This window comes from Astatotilapia calliptera, chromosome 20, assembly GCF_900246225.1.
Source record: "Astatotilapia calliptera chromosome 20, fAstCal1.2, whole genome shotgun sequence".
Classification (NCBI taxonomy): Eukaryota; Metazoa; Chordata; class Actinopteri; order Cichliformes; family Cichlidae; genus Astatotilapia; species Astatotilapia calliptera.
In genome coordinates this window covers 4,399,043-4,417,037 of record NC_039321.1, presented here as the reverse complement: position 1 = coordinate 4,417,037, position 17,995 = coordinate 4,399,043, and the positions used below count along the sequence as shown (strand labels likewise).

The 17,995-nt window shown below is 43.0% G+C and overlaps 1 protein-coding gene across 6 annotated transcripts; it reads right to left on the bottom strand.

The window, feature by feature from the left end:
* Positions 1–4,412: 4,412 nt before the first annotated feature.
* cdk16 (cyclin dependent kinase 16) lies at positions 4,413–17,574 on the bottom strand. Of its 6 annotated transcripts, none has more exons than XM_026153781.1 (17): positions 17,470–17,574; positions 16,357–16,551; positions 14,086–14,238; positions 12,145–12,263; positions 10,502–10,630; positions 9,445–9,501; positions 9,025–9,139; positions 8,835–8,929; positions 8,691–8,753; positions 8,286–8,409; positions 6,945–7,065; positions 6,662–6,759; positions 6,332–6,437; positions 6,043–6,085; positions 5,806–5,896; positions 5,644–5,721; positions 4,413–5,550 (listed from the first exon to the last, which is right to left on the bottom strand). In XM_026153781.1, the coding sequence occupies exons 2-17, from the start codon at positions 16,478–16,480 to the stop codon at positions 5,513–5,515; spliced, it is 1,554 nt and encodes a 517-aa protein (XP_026009566.1). In that variant the 5' UTR covers positions 16,481–16,551; positions 17,470–17,574; the 3' UTR covers positions 4,413–5,512. The 6 variants fall into 6 exon arrangements, with proteins under 6 accessions (XP_026009566.1, XP_026009564.1, XP_026009563.1 ...); XM_026153779.1 differs by lacking the exon at positions 17,470–17,574 and adding an exon at positions 17,412–17,440; XM_026153778.1 differs by lacking the exon at positions 17,470–17,574 and adding an exon at positions 17,148–17,372.
* Positions 17,575–17,995: the final 421 nt, after the last annotated feature.

Here is a 17,995-nt window from a genome sequence, read left to right as displayed (position 1 = left end):
GCTCCAATGAAGACTTGATGTCCTGCACATGAGTACCTGTCAGCCGTGTTGGCCCTGGCTTATCACAGTAACAGCTCTGCAGGGTGGCTCATTTCTTGGGCAAGAAGACCATTCAATTTCACCAGTTGTTGACATCCATATTTCTTCACTTGCTGTCTGGTGGGCTTGTTCTGGTCCTGGAGCTGGCTGCAGATGAGGTACTCGTCTTCGTTTTGTTACTAAATGGTGCTCAACCTCATCCTCTTCTTCAAAGTCACTGTCAGACTCAGAAATGTGACATATTCTGAAACCTCTTTGTCAACATCATCATCAGAAGCTCCTCTCTCTTCCAAAATCAATTGGATGGCCCTCGCAGCAGATAATATTTTGCCATCTTGATCAGTTGTGATAAAGAACCACACTGGCAAAGTCTTATTTATAGTATTATGCCCCTAATTTGCAGGTGGGACAGGGTATGAGAAAATAAAATTTGGATCCCTAAAGAAAGAGGGTAAAATGTGCGGGAATGTAAGAGCAGACGGTGTTGATAGTTGAATTTTCAACAATGTTGCAACTTTGTGCGGGAGCAGGAGGGGAGGAAAACACTATCAGCAGCACCAGAAAGGAGGAAGACAGAGTGTGGGAACACAGGACCTACACTTTCAACACTTTTACTAGACCTGGGTCCAGTGGACCCGAACACCTTGTATGTAATGTAATTGCGTGGGGGGAGGTACAGTATGAGGTCATTGAAAATTTGTTCAGATTCATGCTCTTCACAGAAAATAAGCCAAAGCCAATGAATTTCAGGTTGAAAAAATAATTAATTGTTTAATTTTTCTTTTGAAAAAACTGAAAACGGGTCTCACAGACCCGAACACCATACAAGGGTTAACAGTTGTTTATGGGAATTCTTGACCATTCTTCCAAAAGCACATTTGTGAGGTCGCACACTGATATTGAACAAAAAGGCCTGGCTCCTGGTTTCCGCTCTGATCCCAAAGGTGCTTTATCGGGCTTGAGGTCCAGACTCTTCCTACAAAATTGGGAACATGAAATTGTCCCAAATGTCTCGGTGTGCTGAAGCATTAAGAGTTTCTTTGACCTGAACTAAGGGGACAACGCCACACCATAATCCACAATTCGGCACAATGCAGTCAGGCATGTACTGTTGTCCTGGCAACACGGCCATGGAAGTGATGGAAACACCTGAATTCAATGATTTGGATGGACGAGTGAATACTACAGTACAGCGTACCTGTTAACTGTAATATCAAAGTAGAAACACTAATAAAGTCTAATAAACAAACAGCCAACACTGATAATAAATAAAGAATTTTAATATTTATGTACTTTAAATATATCCAGTATACATGAAGTAAACATAATTGTACACAATAACAGGATATACTTTCTTTTTCATACTTGGACTCATATTTCAAGTATGCAGATCCATTATAGCATCAGATATGTCGCAGTGCTTTCTTGGCAAATGGAAGATTATTCAAATGAACAGCATAGAAGTTATCTGGAAGAATCCCATCATGCAGTGCAGTATATTGCAGATAACTTTGGTATGGTGTCGACCAAAACAAAGCATGTTAGTTCATTTACAAAAGCAGAGAAAACAGCATTTGCATCTATGTGGACCAGAAACATGCATGTTTCTCCATAGGTCACTAAAATGTTCCTAAACGTGACAAACATAGCAGACATGAACCCTGCTGCTGCCTCGCTTTGCATGATTTTGAATGATTCTTGTTTTGTGTCCCGTTTTGTTTAATAATTCATGTAAAAGCAAAATGTCCAAATCTGATAAAAGGTGTTAATACAACAAAAAAAAAATCCCCTTTAGCAACAGCGGATTTGAAGTTTAGCATCAGGAGCACCGGCTTTCAATTTTGAGGACATTAACTTCCCTCTAAAAGGCATCAAGTGTGTTTTTGTTGTATGAAATAGAGGCAAACTGAAGATTTCATGCACCAGGATGTACTGCTCCCATCACAGAGCCGTGCAAACTGGATCTAAGCAAGAGGACACATATGTACATGTACAGTCTCCCCACAAAGCAGCACGATATGGGCACATTTAACAAAGCTGCCAGTTCAGGGTCTGTGAAACGCTTGGTTTGTGGTGGGAGCAGCACACACCAATGCACGAAACGATGATCCAGCTTTTGATTTTAATGACGTCTTTTTGTTGTTATAAATGGAGGCTGTTTAAAGAAGGGAAACTAATGGCTTCATACATCACAATGTACTGTTCCCTTCCCTGAGGTTCAGTGACTGGATACTATTAGAATGGAAAAGAGAGAGAAGACGTGTACATGTGAAAATACAGCGTTTGTAGTTTGAGAACCAGCCCAGTCGGTCTTACGTGCACCTTTTAATAAAGTAGTACATGCTGTATGATGATCTGTTAACTCTGCATTAGGCAACACACTGTATGTGGAAAACTCAAGTGATGACTGCTGAAAATGTACCTGTAAAATCCTGTCCTGAAGGATTTCTGACCATTTTGCTTTAATCTCAGATTAAAGCAAAAGTGCTTTTCTTTCAACAACTGGGACGTAGTGTGCTCCTGAGTTCTTTTCCATTATTTCATGTTCCTAAAACCAAAAATGCAGATCAATCAGTGACCTCTGAAGAAACATGCGCTCTGAACTTTCACATCTATACGCCGTTTCCTGTGCAATTGAGCAGCAGCTGAGGAACAACAACACTGCAGCGTGCAGATTAAAACCTGTGATTATCTCTAATAATCAGTAACTCTGTACACATTATTACTGTAAACCCAGCCAACATTAAACTACTGACCACATCAACAGTTTAGAGTTACATTCAACAGTCATTTGTTTAACCCAGCATTAGCACGGCTCACAGAAGCTTCACCTTTAGTCTGACTCTCCCCCCGTCACATCACTTTGAACACATTTAAGTCCTAAAAGAAAAACACACAGGTTGCAGTCAAATAGTCAGTTTTCCTCAGGAAAGGTAAGCAGCTAATACCCATGCCTAATTTGCAACAATTATATGTAATTAGGTCAAATAAAACAGCCACAGGGAAGGTTGCAGTATACCTCAGTTTGCATGGATATGTTCTCTTTTTGTGCCTTGCTGTGTTGCCAGCTTTGAGGATTATTACTGTTACTTCAGTCACAGATACTGGAAGCCTTAGACAAAGGTTGGTGAGGAAGTCATATTTATACTCTTCCTGAAACAGAACACATGGGACAAAATAACTAAGACGAGATTTTTGCATCGCTGGAGACAGAAACACCAAAGCATCTGCTGCCAGTTTAGTGTGTGAGCAGTCTGAACACTGTGGCTCTTTGAAGTCCTTATAAATCATCCTTTTGTAACATGTTTCATTGAAGTTAAGGAAAAGTGATTAGAAAATTACACAGGTGATCATTTCTTTTGACCATTTGACTGCAGCCAGTGTCCAATTTTATTCACAGAAACACAGTAAACACTCTGAATTACTACCTATAACGGCAACTCACCTCCACAATGTTTTATCGTTTCGTTTCAATGATTCACGGGGAGCAAAAGTCTGAATATTTTCAGTCTGATATCTTTTTCTGGTATTTAAAAAAATGTACACCTCTAGAATCCATTCTAACTTTTTAAGACTTCAGACTTCTGCTGCCGTTCAATAAAACAATCAAACATAAAGGAGGTGCGTTCGTTTACGGGCACTGGATGTCTCTAACCTCCCACAAACATACAACTGTATGCAACATTTTTACAGCAGATTGAAAAGTCAGCTTCCTCTGAGTCAAACACCTTGTTCGATGGTTATTATTGTCTTATTATTTCTCTATTGCTAAGATTTCTTCACAGCTAAAAAATAAAGATTCACATCAAGAACAGCTTATCTCTTAAAAATATGAACACTCTTAAAACTGATAAGAATACAAAAAAAATGAAATAAAAATAAAAACTGGCTTTTTGAAATTACATCTGTTTTTGAAGGGATGAAATCTGAAAACTACCTGAAGGTTATATGAATCCCATCCAGCGACACCTGGACTCTGTGCAGGGGAAGATTAGGTCTCAACGAGGATGTGAATCTCTTTAAAATGTTCTTTTGCAGTCTGTTTACACACAGGCTAAAAACCACGAGCTGCAAAAAGTTCTTTATGAAAGAGAACGCGATGCTGCGTGTAATTTGCCATCAAAAATTGTCTGTTGCGCATTTCATAGGAAATTCCCAATCGGCTGAGTGCTGGTTGAGTCTGTGCAGAAACAAACTTGTTTGCTGCTGTTTAAACAGAATTAGCCAATCAGTGCCCTGCATTTTCCTCTGACATGTCATGGGGTCTAATGAGGCAAAGGCATCACACTTTTCAACAGTCTCCATGACAAAAAAAAGAAGAAAAAAAAAACCCTACTTACTGATCTCCAATAAACACAAAAAAAAAAAAACAATAAATAAAACTCCAGTTGAAATAAATTCTCTGTGATAAGCTATATACGGCAGATTTATGGTGTTACCGTCTCTTGGTATTAATATATATATTAACAGTATTACAGTATAAAGTTCGAGTGTACGACACACACATGCAGAACAGCAGAAATCAGGTTCACACTTTCAAAATAAAAGCAAAGGTTTAAATTTCCACAGATGTGTGTTTGGCTTCTCCTGCAGGCTGTTTAATAGTAACACTGAAGTGTAAAATGTAATACTGCAAACCGAAACACAATCGGCAGCTCGACACAGATAAGGAGACCGCTGAAGAGCTGCGGGTTTGAAACAGAGAACATTCGTCTTCAGCCTTTAATGTGAAAACAGCGCCTGTTTTCCTCTCGCTGCAGGCTCGACGTTACTCTGACGGTTTCATCTCATGTTCGGTAGCACGTTAAAAAAAATATTAAAATAAATCAAGCTGCAATTTAGGGAAAACTTTTGAGTCAAAATTTCTGAATTTTTGTTTTTTGTGTGTTTAACAAACTGAATTTTTATTGTGTTTCATCAGGTGTTATTAAAGTTTTAAGCAGGTACAGTTCAGCACGCTGGGACTGGATCGTGGCTTCAGTTTAACGCTGACTTTGCTGCCGCAGATGTTCACACGGATGATATGACGTATACGGCTGTTTCCAGGGGTTTCCATGACAGCAGAGCTGAATTCCAGGTTTTCCAGGACTTTCACCAACTTGATATTTATGTGTTTAATCTTTGCAGTGAAGATGGAAGACAGAACCTCCTGGAGAAGCTTTTACTACAATTCACCCGTTCATCTCTCCATGTACCGAGGTGAAGCCCTGAAGCCCGTTAGTCCCAATATTCTGTGCTCTGATTGGTCAGGTAGCTGCAGCGAATCATAATTTCCTCTCTGTGTAAACAACGGGCTTCATCTTCTCGTCATAAATAATAGTAACTTCTGTTTTCTTCTACTCTGTTGCACTTGCTGTTAGTCAGTAAAGTAAATCCTCTAGCAAAAAAAAAAGCATCATCATCATCATCGTCACTTCCTGTCCTGTCAGTTTCCCTTTGTTTGTCCAGCAGCTGACTCCGCCTCGCCACGATGTCAGAAAAGCATACTCCGCCTCCTGTTTGGACTGTTTGCTGGACAGAAAGACAAAAATAGACGATGTCAGTGTCAGACTAACCCAGCAGGGAGCCACGCCGGCTCTGCCTCCTTCCCACACAGACTGTTACCTGGATCCGGTGCTGCTGCTGTTGGTCTCATCGCTTCCTTTTCAAGCTGAATCTCTGGCAGGGTGAAGATGGACGTCGCTGAAACAAAAACAACCACAGCGCCTCTGTGATGTTACCGTAACAACAGGGACCAAATGGGACCGGTGTGAACTTTAAACTTACTGTCAGGAAGTAACTTCACTCTCTTTCCAAGGTTACTGAAGTAAGAGTGGTTCATCGACTCGTCTGCAGAGATCCTCTTCTTCCCCTCAAACTAAAGTTTAAATAAAGTTTAAACTTTAAATTTTTATTTTCCCCATCACATAAATGAACACAAAAAAAAAAAAACCCCAAAAGGTTATTTATTCGTTATGATTCAGAAAGAAAAGGAGACGCACAAACACTGCGAGGTTAACTGACCTGTAGGAATTCTGACAACAGCTCCACTCCTTCAGTGCTGAGCCTGAACACAAAAACACAAACTTCGTTATCTGGTGCAGTGAGCCTTTAAGATTACTGCACATCTGTGTGCAGCTGCAGATCTGGTGACTTAAAATAAAGTAAAGAGGAAGGCTCTCTGGAGGCCACTGCAAAGGAATCACACGGATCCTGGTGGGTCAGCAGCAACAGGCTGGACATATGGATGAGGAGGCTTAGTGTTTTAACCCCCGGCTACTAAAACATGGTGTACATGTGTGCAGCTCTGCACCTGGGAGTGTGGTTACTCAGTCTCTCTGCTTTGTATTGAGGATAGTTAAACGCCACAAACTCCTCATTAGACGTGATCCCAGGCCAGGTCTGCTCTGTGGGAGTACCTGCACACAAAATACATACGAGGTTTATTATAAATATAAATGCAAAAGCTTAACAGCTATTTTTTTGAAACATACATTTAAATTAATTTACAAAATAAAGCTAAAAACAGCAGCATGATGAGGTGTGGTGTGACGTCCCTCCCACGTCCAACCTAAGGCATGCTTTTAATCAACACAGGTCGATGGAGTCCTCAAAAGATTACGAAGTAGAAGATGATTCTCACCCAACAATTTAAAGATAAAGTGAAGCTCCTCCTCGACTGTGGAACCAGGAAACAGAGGTCGACCTGTCGCCATCTCGTAAAAAATGCAGCCAACACCCCTAAAAACAGAAAGACAGACAAGCGCAAAGACACGCACACACACGGCAAGAGGTTTGTCTCATCAGATGGTTTAACCATAGATGATCATTTCACCACAGAAGAATCGATTTTTTTAAAATGTAATTTATCAAATTTTCTAGTAGCAGTACTACAATAGAGTAGTACAGTGTACTGCATCACTGACCACATGTCGATGTGAGTGGAGTAGTCGGTGCTGCCCAGCAGGATGTCAGGTGGTCGGTACCACAGCGTCACCACCTCGTTGGAGTACGTCTTTGTTGGGATCGACTTTGCTCGAGCCAAACCTGAAACAAACACACACACGCACACGCACACACACACACACACACACACGTGTCATTAAAGCCTCATCATCACTGTCTTTACACTGATTCAGATTACATTTGTATCCTAACAGCTAAAATAAATGTATTCATTCTCCGTAAGGACCACGACTCACACTGCCTCAAAAGGCATTTTAAATACTTTCTGGGTGTTGCATTACAAATAGACGATGGGATGATGTGCAGTGACTCTGCTGTCCTGAATTCACCGAGGAGGTCATTCTGTCTCTGGTTGTGGAGGTCAGATGTGTGTCTGTAATCCTCCTCTGCCAAACTGCACAGAGCAAATCCATGTCTCTGGCTCATCGTCAAAGTCCAGGCATAAAAAGGGATCGGTCGCCCTCTGTGTCTTTAACCGCACGGCCCGAAGCGGTTTTAATATCCAATTCTCACGGGAACCAAAAATCGACTCTCTTCCAATAAAACTGTCTCCACTGGTAATACAGGAAGAACGGCTCTCTGCGATGCTGTGATAAATAAATGAAGTGAAGGTCTGAGAGAGGTCCCTGAAGAACTTCACATCTTCATCACTAACATGACATAACTGCCAGCTGGTTGGAATGACAACAACAACAAGATGAAGAAAATCACGAGGTTTAGTGATAATCGTGGAGCTGGAAAGGCAGGGATTCAGCCGGGGGCTCCCACTGGCCAAGGGTTCGGTCTGCAATTTAATAAGTAGCACTTGTTGTGTGTGTGTGTGTGTGTGTGTGTGTGTGTGTGTGTGTGTGTGTGTGTGTCACAGATGGGCTTGGCAACAGCTGGGCAGCTCTTCACACACACAGTTGATTTGGTCTTTTACTTTCTTGTAATCCTCTTCCAGTGTCTTAATTTTCTCCCTACGCAGCTTCACTGAAGTCAGAAGTTGAGAATAAATAAAATTTGATATTTTGCTCAGACGAGCAAGATGTTCCTCCAACCAAGAAATAATGGACGTGAATGTCGGTCCATTTCTTCATGTTTTGTTCCACCTTCAGAGCCAACTGTTCTTGTTTTCTTGTTTGCCTTTTCCTTAGTTTTAGCGTGACAGGTGCCGGTAGCTCACGCTTACATCATTACACATTTACATCACTCAAAAGGTGAGTTTTGCACAAGAAAAACCTCAGACGCTAAGATTTAAATAGGTCCTAACTTTACAAAAAAAACAAAAAACAAAAACTAAGAGTGTCTGCAGGACTCACCAAAGTCTGCTAGCTTGAGCTCTCCTCGCTCGTTGATCAGCAGATTTTGTGGTTTTAGATCTCGATGGAGAACTTTCCTCCGGTGGCAGTACGACAAACCTCGCAGCAGCTGGAAAAGGAAGAGCTGAGGACAGAAACACCACTGCAGTTACAGGAAAAGTCGATGAGCACACGATGCAAAGAAAAACCCTCAAAAACAGGGAAACAAGAGAAGAAGAATTCCTTCTGCTTTTTTAAATTCATTTTTTATCATTGTTTAAAAATCTACCAAAATCAGAAAAGTTAAATCACCAGCAGGTTTGTCACATCAGTTTGTGACACACACACAAACACACACACACACACACACACACACACACACACACACACATTCATTATACTAAGAATAAAACAAACTTTTCTCACTTTGACATTGTGAACATGAATGACATTTCCACAGTCGTCCAGATACTGCTTCAGATCCTTGTCCTGAAACACATGAACACACATTCAAACCCACCAAAGAAGAAGAAGAAGAGGAGTTTGTGTATTGTTGTGTGCATTTCTTACCAGGTACTCAAACACCAGTGTGAGGGATTTCTGCGTGTGGATGATGTCATGAAGCGTGACGATGTTGGCGTGTTTCAAATCCTTCAACAGAGACACTGAGGAGTAAAAAGTACAAACATGCTGTCATTAGTATTTCTACTACTGTAGTACCAGTAATACTTCTGTTGGTTCAGTGTCAGTGATGCAGTACCTTCTCTGATTGCAGTACACGGAGCTCCTTCTTCATGTTCCAGTCTAATTTCCTTCAGAGCCACGAGATTTTCAGTCAGTTTACTCCGACCTTTATACACTGTGGCATAGGTCCCCTACACACAGGTGACACACAGAGAGGAGAGAGGCGGGGCATTTGGGCCATCGGAATCTTATTTATTGATTTCAGGAGCCAAAGGCAAACATTACAACAAAAAGAGTGGACTGTCAGGCAAAGCTTTTTACACTTAATTTGTAGAAAAGGTCAGAAAACTTTACATTAGTTAGTGAGTCTGAAATGAAACCCTTAAGGAGTGTCACAGAGCAGCACGGAGCACTTAGATGCTGTTTGTGTTCTTTATTAAACAGTTTCAAAGATCTGTCTGACATCAACCGATAGAAGGAGATAATGTGGCCTCACCTCTCCCAGTTTGTCCAGCTTGATGTAAGTCTCCAGCTTCCCAAAACCAATCTCTGACTGCAGGCAAAGAGGCAGAGATGAGAGGGTTAAAATAACCTGCACTGGCACACTAAATGCAAGAGAAACAACACAACAAACATCCTGCATTACTTGAAACAACAGAATCAGAAACCGGTTTCACACTTGCATCCCCCCCTACAGACACACAGTCTGCAGCCCAGCGTATCCAAATTCAGGGGCCGCATCCTTCGGAGGCCGCAGTTGTAGGCCGATTACGTTACAGCGGCGCGACAAAGCCTGCCCAAATGTCTGGGTCACAAAATAAACGTTTAACATATTTCCAGGCGAGAATGTAGCTGTGTAAACCTCGAGTATCTGCTCGGTTTATCAAGACATCACATATTTGTAAAAGCGCTCCGACGTTTTCGGAGACGTCTGTTACCCACCAGCTGGATAGCGAGCCCGGGTTCAAGGCTCACTAGATCCGGCAAGAACAGCGAACTCCCAGCACATCGTTTTCAACCCCCCCCCCTCGCGATCTTTCGCTACTCAGGTTAAACATGATTTATAAGTCAGTTAGATAAATTAAAAATGTTGTTGTTTGGCTTTGTTCAGTCTTTTATTAGTTCCTGAGTAAATCAGTTTGGCTGAGATTAAAGTTACAGTTTTCACACAGCTGAATAAACATCACACAGAAAACTGATTAAACAGAAGTGTGAGATGGTCGAATTTACTCCAATGTCCTGTTATATATTGAACAGCAAGGAGCAGACGGCAGAGTTTATTAAACTTCACTGAGACAATCTGCAAATTTCATTAAAAGTTTAATAAACCATCATCTTGTCTTTATTTTTAGTTAGAAATGATAGTTATATTAGAGCAGATGCTGGTCCAATAAGCTATACTTTCCACGTCCACTGGATGCATGATCCAATTAGTCGACTAATCACAAAAATAATCGGTGACTAGTCGACTATCAAAATCATCGTTTGTGGCAGGCCTACCCAAAACTGTCCCAAACACCTGCGTGAAAACAAAAAGAAGCAGTTACACATACCAGAGACACTCTACGCAGCCGCCTGCTGATTGGCTGCTCGAACAGAGCTGGACCAATCACATTAAACTTCTCCAGGTAATCGTCTGGAAGACGGATGTCAGCCGGTAACGACAGACGTTTGTTGATGTCCTGAAACAGAGAAGAAACAACAGAATTCACGTGACCGTTCACCTTCATCCTCCGCAGCACCTGACAGTTTATTTTCATCAGCAAAGACCTTTTACCGCTGCAGGTAAATGTTCAGTCATCATGAAAGGAACCGTTTCATTTTAACATGAAATGTCTGCATTGGATCTGAAGTAGCACTAAAAACAAACAAAGGGCAGACAGCACTGGAAATGCAGGCCCTGAATGCAACCTGTGACCACTGCAGCAAACAGTAATCGCACCCGATTCCTCTTAAAGATGGCTGCCTGAGCGAGATTATAAAAAGAACCCACGAACTCCACAGCTGCTCGTTTGGCTCTCAGGGTGAGACCAACATGGTGAGGAATCCACCTGTACCTGTGCTTTAATGTAGCAGCAGAGGTCAGGATCTACAGGAGGAGCCAAAAGAAAATACAGGTTGATGGACCTGATCTGACCCAGCGGTAGCTGCAGAGCCAGACACATGGAGGTTCCTCGGAGGAGAAGACCTTTACAGACTAATGGAAGAACAATGTGAAATTATGAGCTGGATAAAGTCCGTCCCCTGACCTGAATCCATCAGAAAACCTTTAGAGGATTTTAAAACAGAAGGCAGAGAAACAAAACCTCCGGCCAGGAGTCAGAACATCTGTCCACAGATGTGTGACAGACTGGCATCACCCATTAGCCGCGAGGGGAGGTGGTGTGGGGGGGGGGTCACACATCTGCCTGCAAAAACAAAAGCCCACATAGAAAATAAAAAGCTCACAGATGAAAGAGTCCTCACTCTCTAAGCGGTTTGCTTTTAATGACACAGCAGCTCAATCAGCCCACACTTCAGCCTGACAGTTATTGTAGCCTATTGGCTCATTTACAGCTTTACCAGCACTGCACAGGTAAACCCAGCTTTGTTAAGCACCAGTTCGAGTCTGGCGCTGAAACGAACACATTTTGCTCGCTCGTTCCTTAAAAGCAGGACCTGGACCAGCCAGCATGACAGCTGTGCATCTGTACCCGGAGACCAGCCGAGTCTTTCAGTCGTGAAAAAGATGAAGACAAGCTCGCTGACATGTTTGGGAAGCTGCAGGCTAAACCACTCCAACGCATCTTTGCATCTGATAAATATTAATGTTAGAGAAACACACGGCACCGTCTCAGTCAGAGCAGTGTGAAGGCCCTCCGTCAGCAGCTACGACGCGCTGGACTGAAGAAGCAACAAGAAATCTCAAACCAGACTTAGCTCTATAACACATTTGGCTGAAGATGTTCCTTTGGAAGGAATGTAAGAAAATATCAAAAACGAAACCAACCAAGGAGGCGAAGAGCTGCACCAAACCGCTAAAAGGTCCTCAAGGCTTTGCAGAAAACAAATAGTGAGTGCTCCTTAAAGACTGGGGAATATCCCAACATCTCTGCTAGTAAGCTCTCTGTGTGTGTGTGTGTGTGTGTGTGTGTGTGTGTGTGTGTGTGTGTGTGTGTGTGTGTGTGTGTGTGTGTGTGTGTGTGTGTGTGTGTACCTCAGTAGAGATCTTCTTATTCCTCATTCTGACTTTAACTGGACTCTGAACATCATCAGAAGAAGAAGCTGGATCGCTTTCTCCATCTGAGCTCATTTTCACATCTTCATGGACGATCTCTGAAAACACACACGAATAACAGTCACACGCATACAAAGAGTAGAGCAGGCCTTAAATTCCCCATATCACCAAATGCACCAAAACAAGTCCGATCTACAGAGGCTCCTCCCTACAACTCATCTCAGAAATCCCGTGTCCAGGCAGGTCAGAGCTGTTTTGGTGGCATGACTCACAACTAATCCTCCTCTGCAGTAGCGTCAAAAACAGGAATATCCTGCCTGAGAGTGAAGCTGAAAACGCACTCCGCTGTATCTGTCACTTCCAGGCTGGACTACTGTAATTCATTTATATCAGGATGTACTCATAGCTCTCTGAAAAGCCTCCAGCTGATAAAGAAATGCTGTAGTAAGAGTACTAACGAGGACTAGAGAAAGAGCCATTTCTCCCATATTAATTCTCTCATATTAACTTGTCTTCATTGGCCCCTTGTGAACTCTAGTATAGAGCTTAAAATCATTTTCATCACACACAAAGTCCTGAATGAGCAGAGTCCATCATATCTTAAAGACTTAATAGTATTGCATTATCCCAGCAGAGCACTTCGCTCTCACAGTGCAGGCTTATTGTGGTTCCTGGAGACTGAGAGGCAGAGCCACGCTGATCTCTTCTATGGCACGACATTATTTCCTGCGACACTCCATAGAATTGGAGGCAGAGCCTTGAGCTATCAGACGTCTCTGCTGTGGAACCAGCTCCCAGTCTGGGTTCGGGAGTCAGACACCCTCCCTGATTTTAAGCTTTTCTTTTTGGAAACAATTACATTTCGGGCTGGATCAGGTGACTCGAACGCTCCTTGGTCATGTTACACAACTTCTCATATTACGCACCTCTCCTGTGCTCTCTTTTTATATGCTGTGATTGCATGCATCCATTTGGTTTCGTCTATCTCCCCACAGTCTCTGCTCTCTCTGTATCTGTTCTGCAGGCCAACCTGCTCAGTATTTCATCTTATATTCTTTCTATTTCTACATCGCTCTGCTTTTTCCTGTCACTGCGACCGGTTGCAGCAGACGGCCTGGGTCAGCTGCAGGCAAATTCTTCTTTCTCAGTTCAGAGTAAATGGTAAAAATGGTAAATGGCCTGTATTTGTATAGCGCTTTACTAGAGAGCTGATATGCAGCAGAATGCAACTATGCAGCGCATGTTCTGCACAGTCACAGTCTGCAAAAATTTGGGAAAGAATTCATCAGTTCATGGACAAAAGGCAGCGCTGTTTGTATGACGTGGCTAAGAAAACATCCACAGAGTAGACTTTGTAAATTTACAATTACAAGAAGAAATACAAACACCATTTCTGTGTAAAATGATCGTGCACGCCGTGTGTAAAACAAAGTATTTTGACTGGTGTGTTTTTATATTTATGGAGTGCATCTCTGCAGCACGTACACTCTCAAGCCCAGAAAAGCCACTTTCATTGATTAGAGCAGAAGTGTGACGTTGCAGCATTCAGCCTGCCAACACATGAAGCCACAGCGTCCGTCAGACTGTTGTTTTCTGGCTGTACTGAATTTAAATCGAGGGGAATGCCTCTTTCACTGCTCCAGCATTCAGATTTAAACTCACCAATTATGACTTCATTCCTGTTTCACAGCCAACAACTGATCTATGTTTTCACTTCACAGGAGAAATTAAATTTACTTAGTCGTTAAAATAAAACATCACCAGTTAAACTCATCTACATTTTCAAGCATACAGCAAAATCAACTTCTATTTTAATGTTGATAGATGCACAGTACATGATTATACTGTATATATTCAGCACGTATGTGTGTATTAGTGGTACAGTACTTGTGCATGTACATGTATTTGCGGCATTAGTACCCAGTCTGGTGGCGTGGTTCAGGTAGGAGCTCAGGCTGCGTCCGAGGCCTCTGGGTTTCCTCAGTGAGGTGCTGTACGACTGAAGTAAAGACTGAACTGAAGAGGATGAAGATCGAACCTTCAAACCTCCAGAGGAACGAAGAGACACCACCTCTGAGGGGAGAGATGAAGGGGCGAAGTGAGGGAAGGATGTGGGGAGGAAAGGAGGTAACAGAAGGGCGATGGAGGGATGAGGGAGGTGTAGGAGGAGGTGAGGGGAGGAGGCGGGTAACGGTTGGTTGATTTGGAAGGAAAAAAAATGAAAGTGGGGTTAAAGGAGAAAAAATAAATTCAAATTAAACAAGTGTTATATTATTAATTGATTGATTGACAGATCCAAGAGGCAACCAATCAAATCACAGATCCAACCAACCAGTCAGATCAGAGGAGGGAATCAGGCGGGAAGTGTCAGGAATTAAACCAGCGAGCTTCCAGTTACTGGTTTGCTGTGTGAGTGGCAGACCAGTTTATAAAGCTGGTTAGCAGCTGGTTAGTTCTTGACTGTTTTAACTGGGAATAATTTTAATTAGTTAGCTACATATTTAAAAAAAGAGGGGGGAAATAAAATGAATAAATATATTTTATTCATGTTATTTACATACTAAAGCATTCAGCCAATCAGGACAAAGTTCTGCCATCACAGAGGTGGTTCCCTATTGGTGGAGCCGGAGGAAAAAGTCTGCAGCTCACTGCAGTCGCCAAGCTCACGGCAGGTTATGTCACCATGTGACACAGTGACACTCTGCAGCACCAGCGGACTTCAGACAAATCTTTAACCAGCATGCATCACGGCAAGCCAGCGCTGCACAGCCGGTCATGTGGTCGCCCGTACTACAACATATGTCCAACATGCCCAGAATATCTTTGCCTTATCGGGCTTCACTTTCTCTGACATCCACAGTCAGACTGAACAGTCACACAAAGGTGGCCATCAACTCGACAAGCTTTCAGTCAAGTTACAAGTGAGTTCCCACGAGCTGTGACAATCTGCTGGGATCATGTGGGAAAAACACAAAAACATAAACACTATACAGTTGCTGTGGTTCAAATGGAAGCGTGTGACAGGAAAAGCACTGGATAAACAGCATTTATATCCAGGAACTAACACTGGGGGTGGGATTCCTTATTTTCTGTCATATATACATATACTGGTAAAACAGTCGATGCTAGGGCTGGGAAATTTATCAAGTGCGTAGTCTTTGGAACATAAAGTCCGGAGTTCAAATCCCGGGTAGAGCAAGCATCCAGGCTATTCAAGCCTACCTTGGAACATGAGCGAGGTAAGCATGGAAGCAGTCCCAGCTTAACAAGCTCTGTGTCAGGTGTTGCCAGGACATACTGATGGGAAGTGGGTTACTCTTTGCACTGTGTGACATCAGAAAGCGAGGACAACCCCGACGTGGTCACCACGGAGGATAAACACATAAGCCCCAAATAGATCAGTAGCTAAACTACTGCAGTAGAACGAGAGATTAGAAACAAAATGAGCACAAGTCTCCTTTAATAGACTTGTCATGGCAGCACGAGTGGATACGACTATAATTACAACTGTGTATTGCATTAAATGAACGCGTTGCCTCGCTGTATTCTTATGTGTAAAACAGCATTAGCATCATTGTTTCCCTGAGGCTTTTTGACTGTCTGAGAACAAATGGAAACATAATTCTAAATGGTAAGTAGGCTGCCTTGCAAATTTCATATAACATATAAAGTATTTAACCCTAGAACACTAACGTCGGGTGATGTTCACCCACGCGGTGAATAAAAATCACTCGGAGGTAAATTCCAAGGGAATTTATAGTTAGCTGGTCATTTTCTCTCTCTCACAGATGTCAGTAATGTAGGGAAACTGGACAAAGCTCACATGTCCCAGGAATGGGAGCACCAAAGAATTTCCCAGTTTCATTATTTATTTTTAGGACTTTACCTTTTTTCTCTTTATGACATGTTGTATAAGGGGAAAATAAGAGTACTTCAATTTCCCATTTATTGTTGTATGTTTTTATATATATATATATATCTGTCCATCAAGGTTCAAGACATCTTCTAGGAATGGTGACACTATATCCAGTGGACAGCAATTTTCCATGCTGATCTCTCATCTCAAGCATAACCTGCACCTGAGCAGCCAGGTGTGTGGCATTAATTAAAGCCGCCATCATAAAAATTGAAAACCCAGCGCTGAGCTCTAAAATCTCGGCACAGGCCTCTGTTCACACCTGACAGGATTACCTGAGTCGCTGTGTGACGTTGCTTCCTGAGTGATGGTGTCACTCAGTGTCCTGTCCCCTCCCCCTGACCCACCCCTCCCCAGAGTGAGTGACAGCTGCCGTTTGATCTTCCTCATCCTCTCCATTAGCGGGGGCCGAGGGGGGAGAGGGGGACGTGACGCCAAGGGGGGCGGGGCTGCCAGTCTGGAGACCACGCCTGGACAGGTAGAAATAAAAGGACAGAAATGTAAATAGCCAAACAGTTGGAAACACCTGAACGCCTCAACATCTGACTCATCATGCCTGAATTAGTAGTTATGCATATTCATCTACCATTCATTCACCATCATCACCTGCCACACCACAGCCGAATAGGTCTACCTCACAAGAATCACTCGTCTCACCTGAACATCATCACCTGTAGATCATCAGCTATAGATTCGGCTCACCTGTACATGACCACCTGTATTCATGTCACCTATGGATTTGGTTTACCTGAGACATCATCCTCTTTATGCTCATCTCACATTGAAATCACTACATGCACTCTCATCTCACCTGCAGGTAATCGCGTGACACTTAAAACTAATCCCACGGAACACCCTGAAAACGCGGGCACGAGTTTCCACTGGTGAATCTGACGCACACAGGTGAGTGTGATGTTACTCAGTGTTGATGAAAAGACTCGAGGCCTCGGATCTGTGTAGCAGGAAGTACCCGCACTCACTAATGAACCCAAACAGCCACTTAGATCCGCTTCATGTCACGTGCACACCTGACGGCTAACACCTGGCTGAGTGACAGGACATGTACCTGACAGATGCGTTACGTCACTGCCCGTGGATCTGACGGCACGGAACGGGAACTGAAACTACGTGTGTGTGTCCCCGTGGCAGCTGTTGTTTGTGTTCTGCCGCTTCGGGTGTCGCGTCTCCGTGGACCTGCCTACGCCTGTGTGTTTCTGAGCTGGAGAGCCGAGGACGGGAGCCGTGTATTTCCTGCAGTAAACCGTCCTCCTCACTGTTATAAATAGCAGCGGAGGCGGAGCGGCCGCTGCTCCCTCAACGACTCACTCACCATTTGATAAAGACGGTTTTCCGGTTACACGCGAGGCCCGGGGGTGACCGTTACTCACCGGGAGGGTTTATCCCGGTCTGTCCCGGGTTATCCGTGGCTCGGTTCAGTCTGACGGCTTCTCGGATCTTCCTGGCTCCCAGTAATCTGCAGCCATGTTGCTGCTCTGCTCAGCTCCGCTCCTCCGGTGCGTCCTGACGGAGACGCTCACGGCACCGTCGGTGACGTAACAACCCGGCACGTGTCCCCGCCCCTTTTCATTTCTTTATATATATTTTTTATTAAATAATATGTAAACATGTTGATTATACAAACAGAGCAGCTAAAAACAACAAGAAATTGTTCCGAAAAGAAGCCAGTCGTTTGTTTGCTATACAAACAATTTAGTTAATAAGTCACACTTGGATATGAGGGATATTTTTTATACTTTTACTAAATAAAAAGTTAAATAATCACTTTGTTAGTAGCTCGTCACAAACACATAATTTGTTCGTTCATTGCTTTTCAATCTATAAAAAATGACCAAACATGACTGTTAGACCAGCAAGCTGATTCGCTGTTATGTCCATATCTTGACATAATGTGGA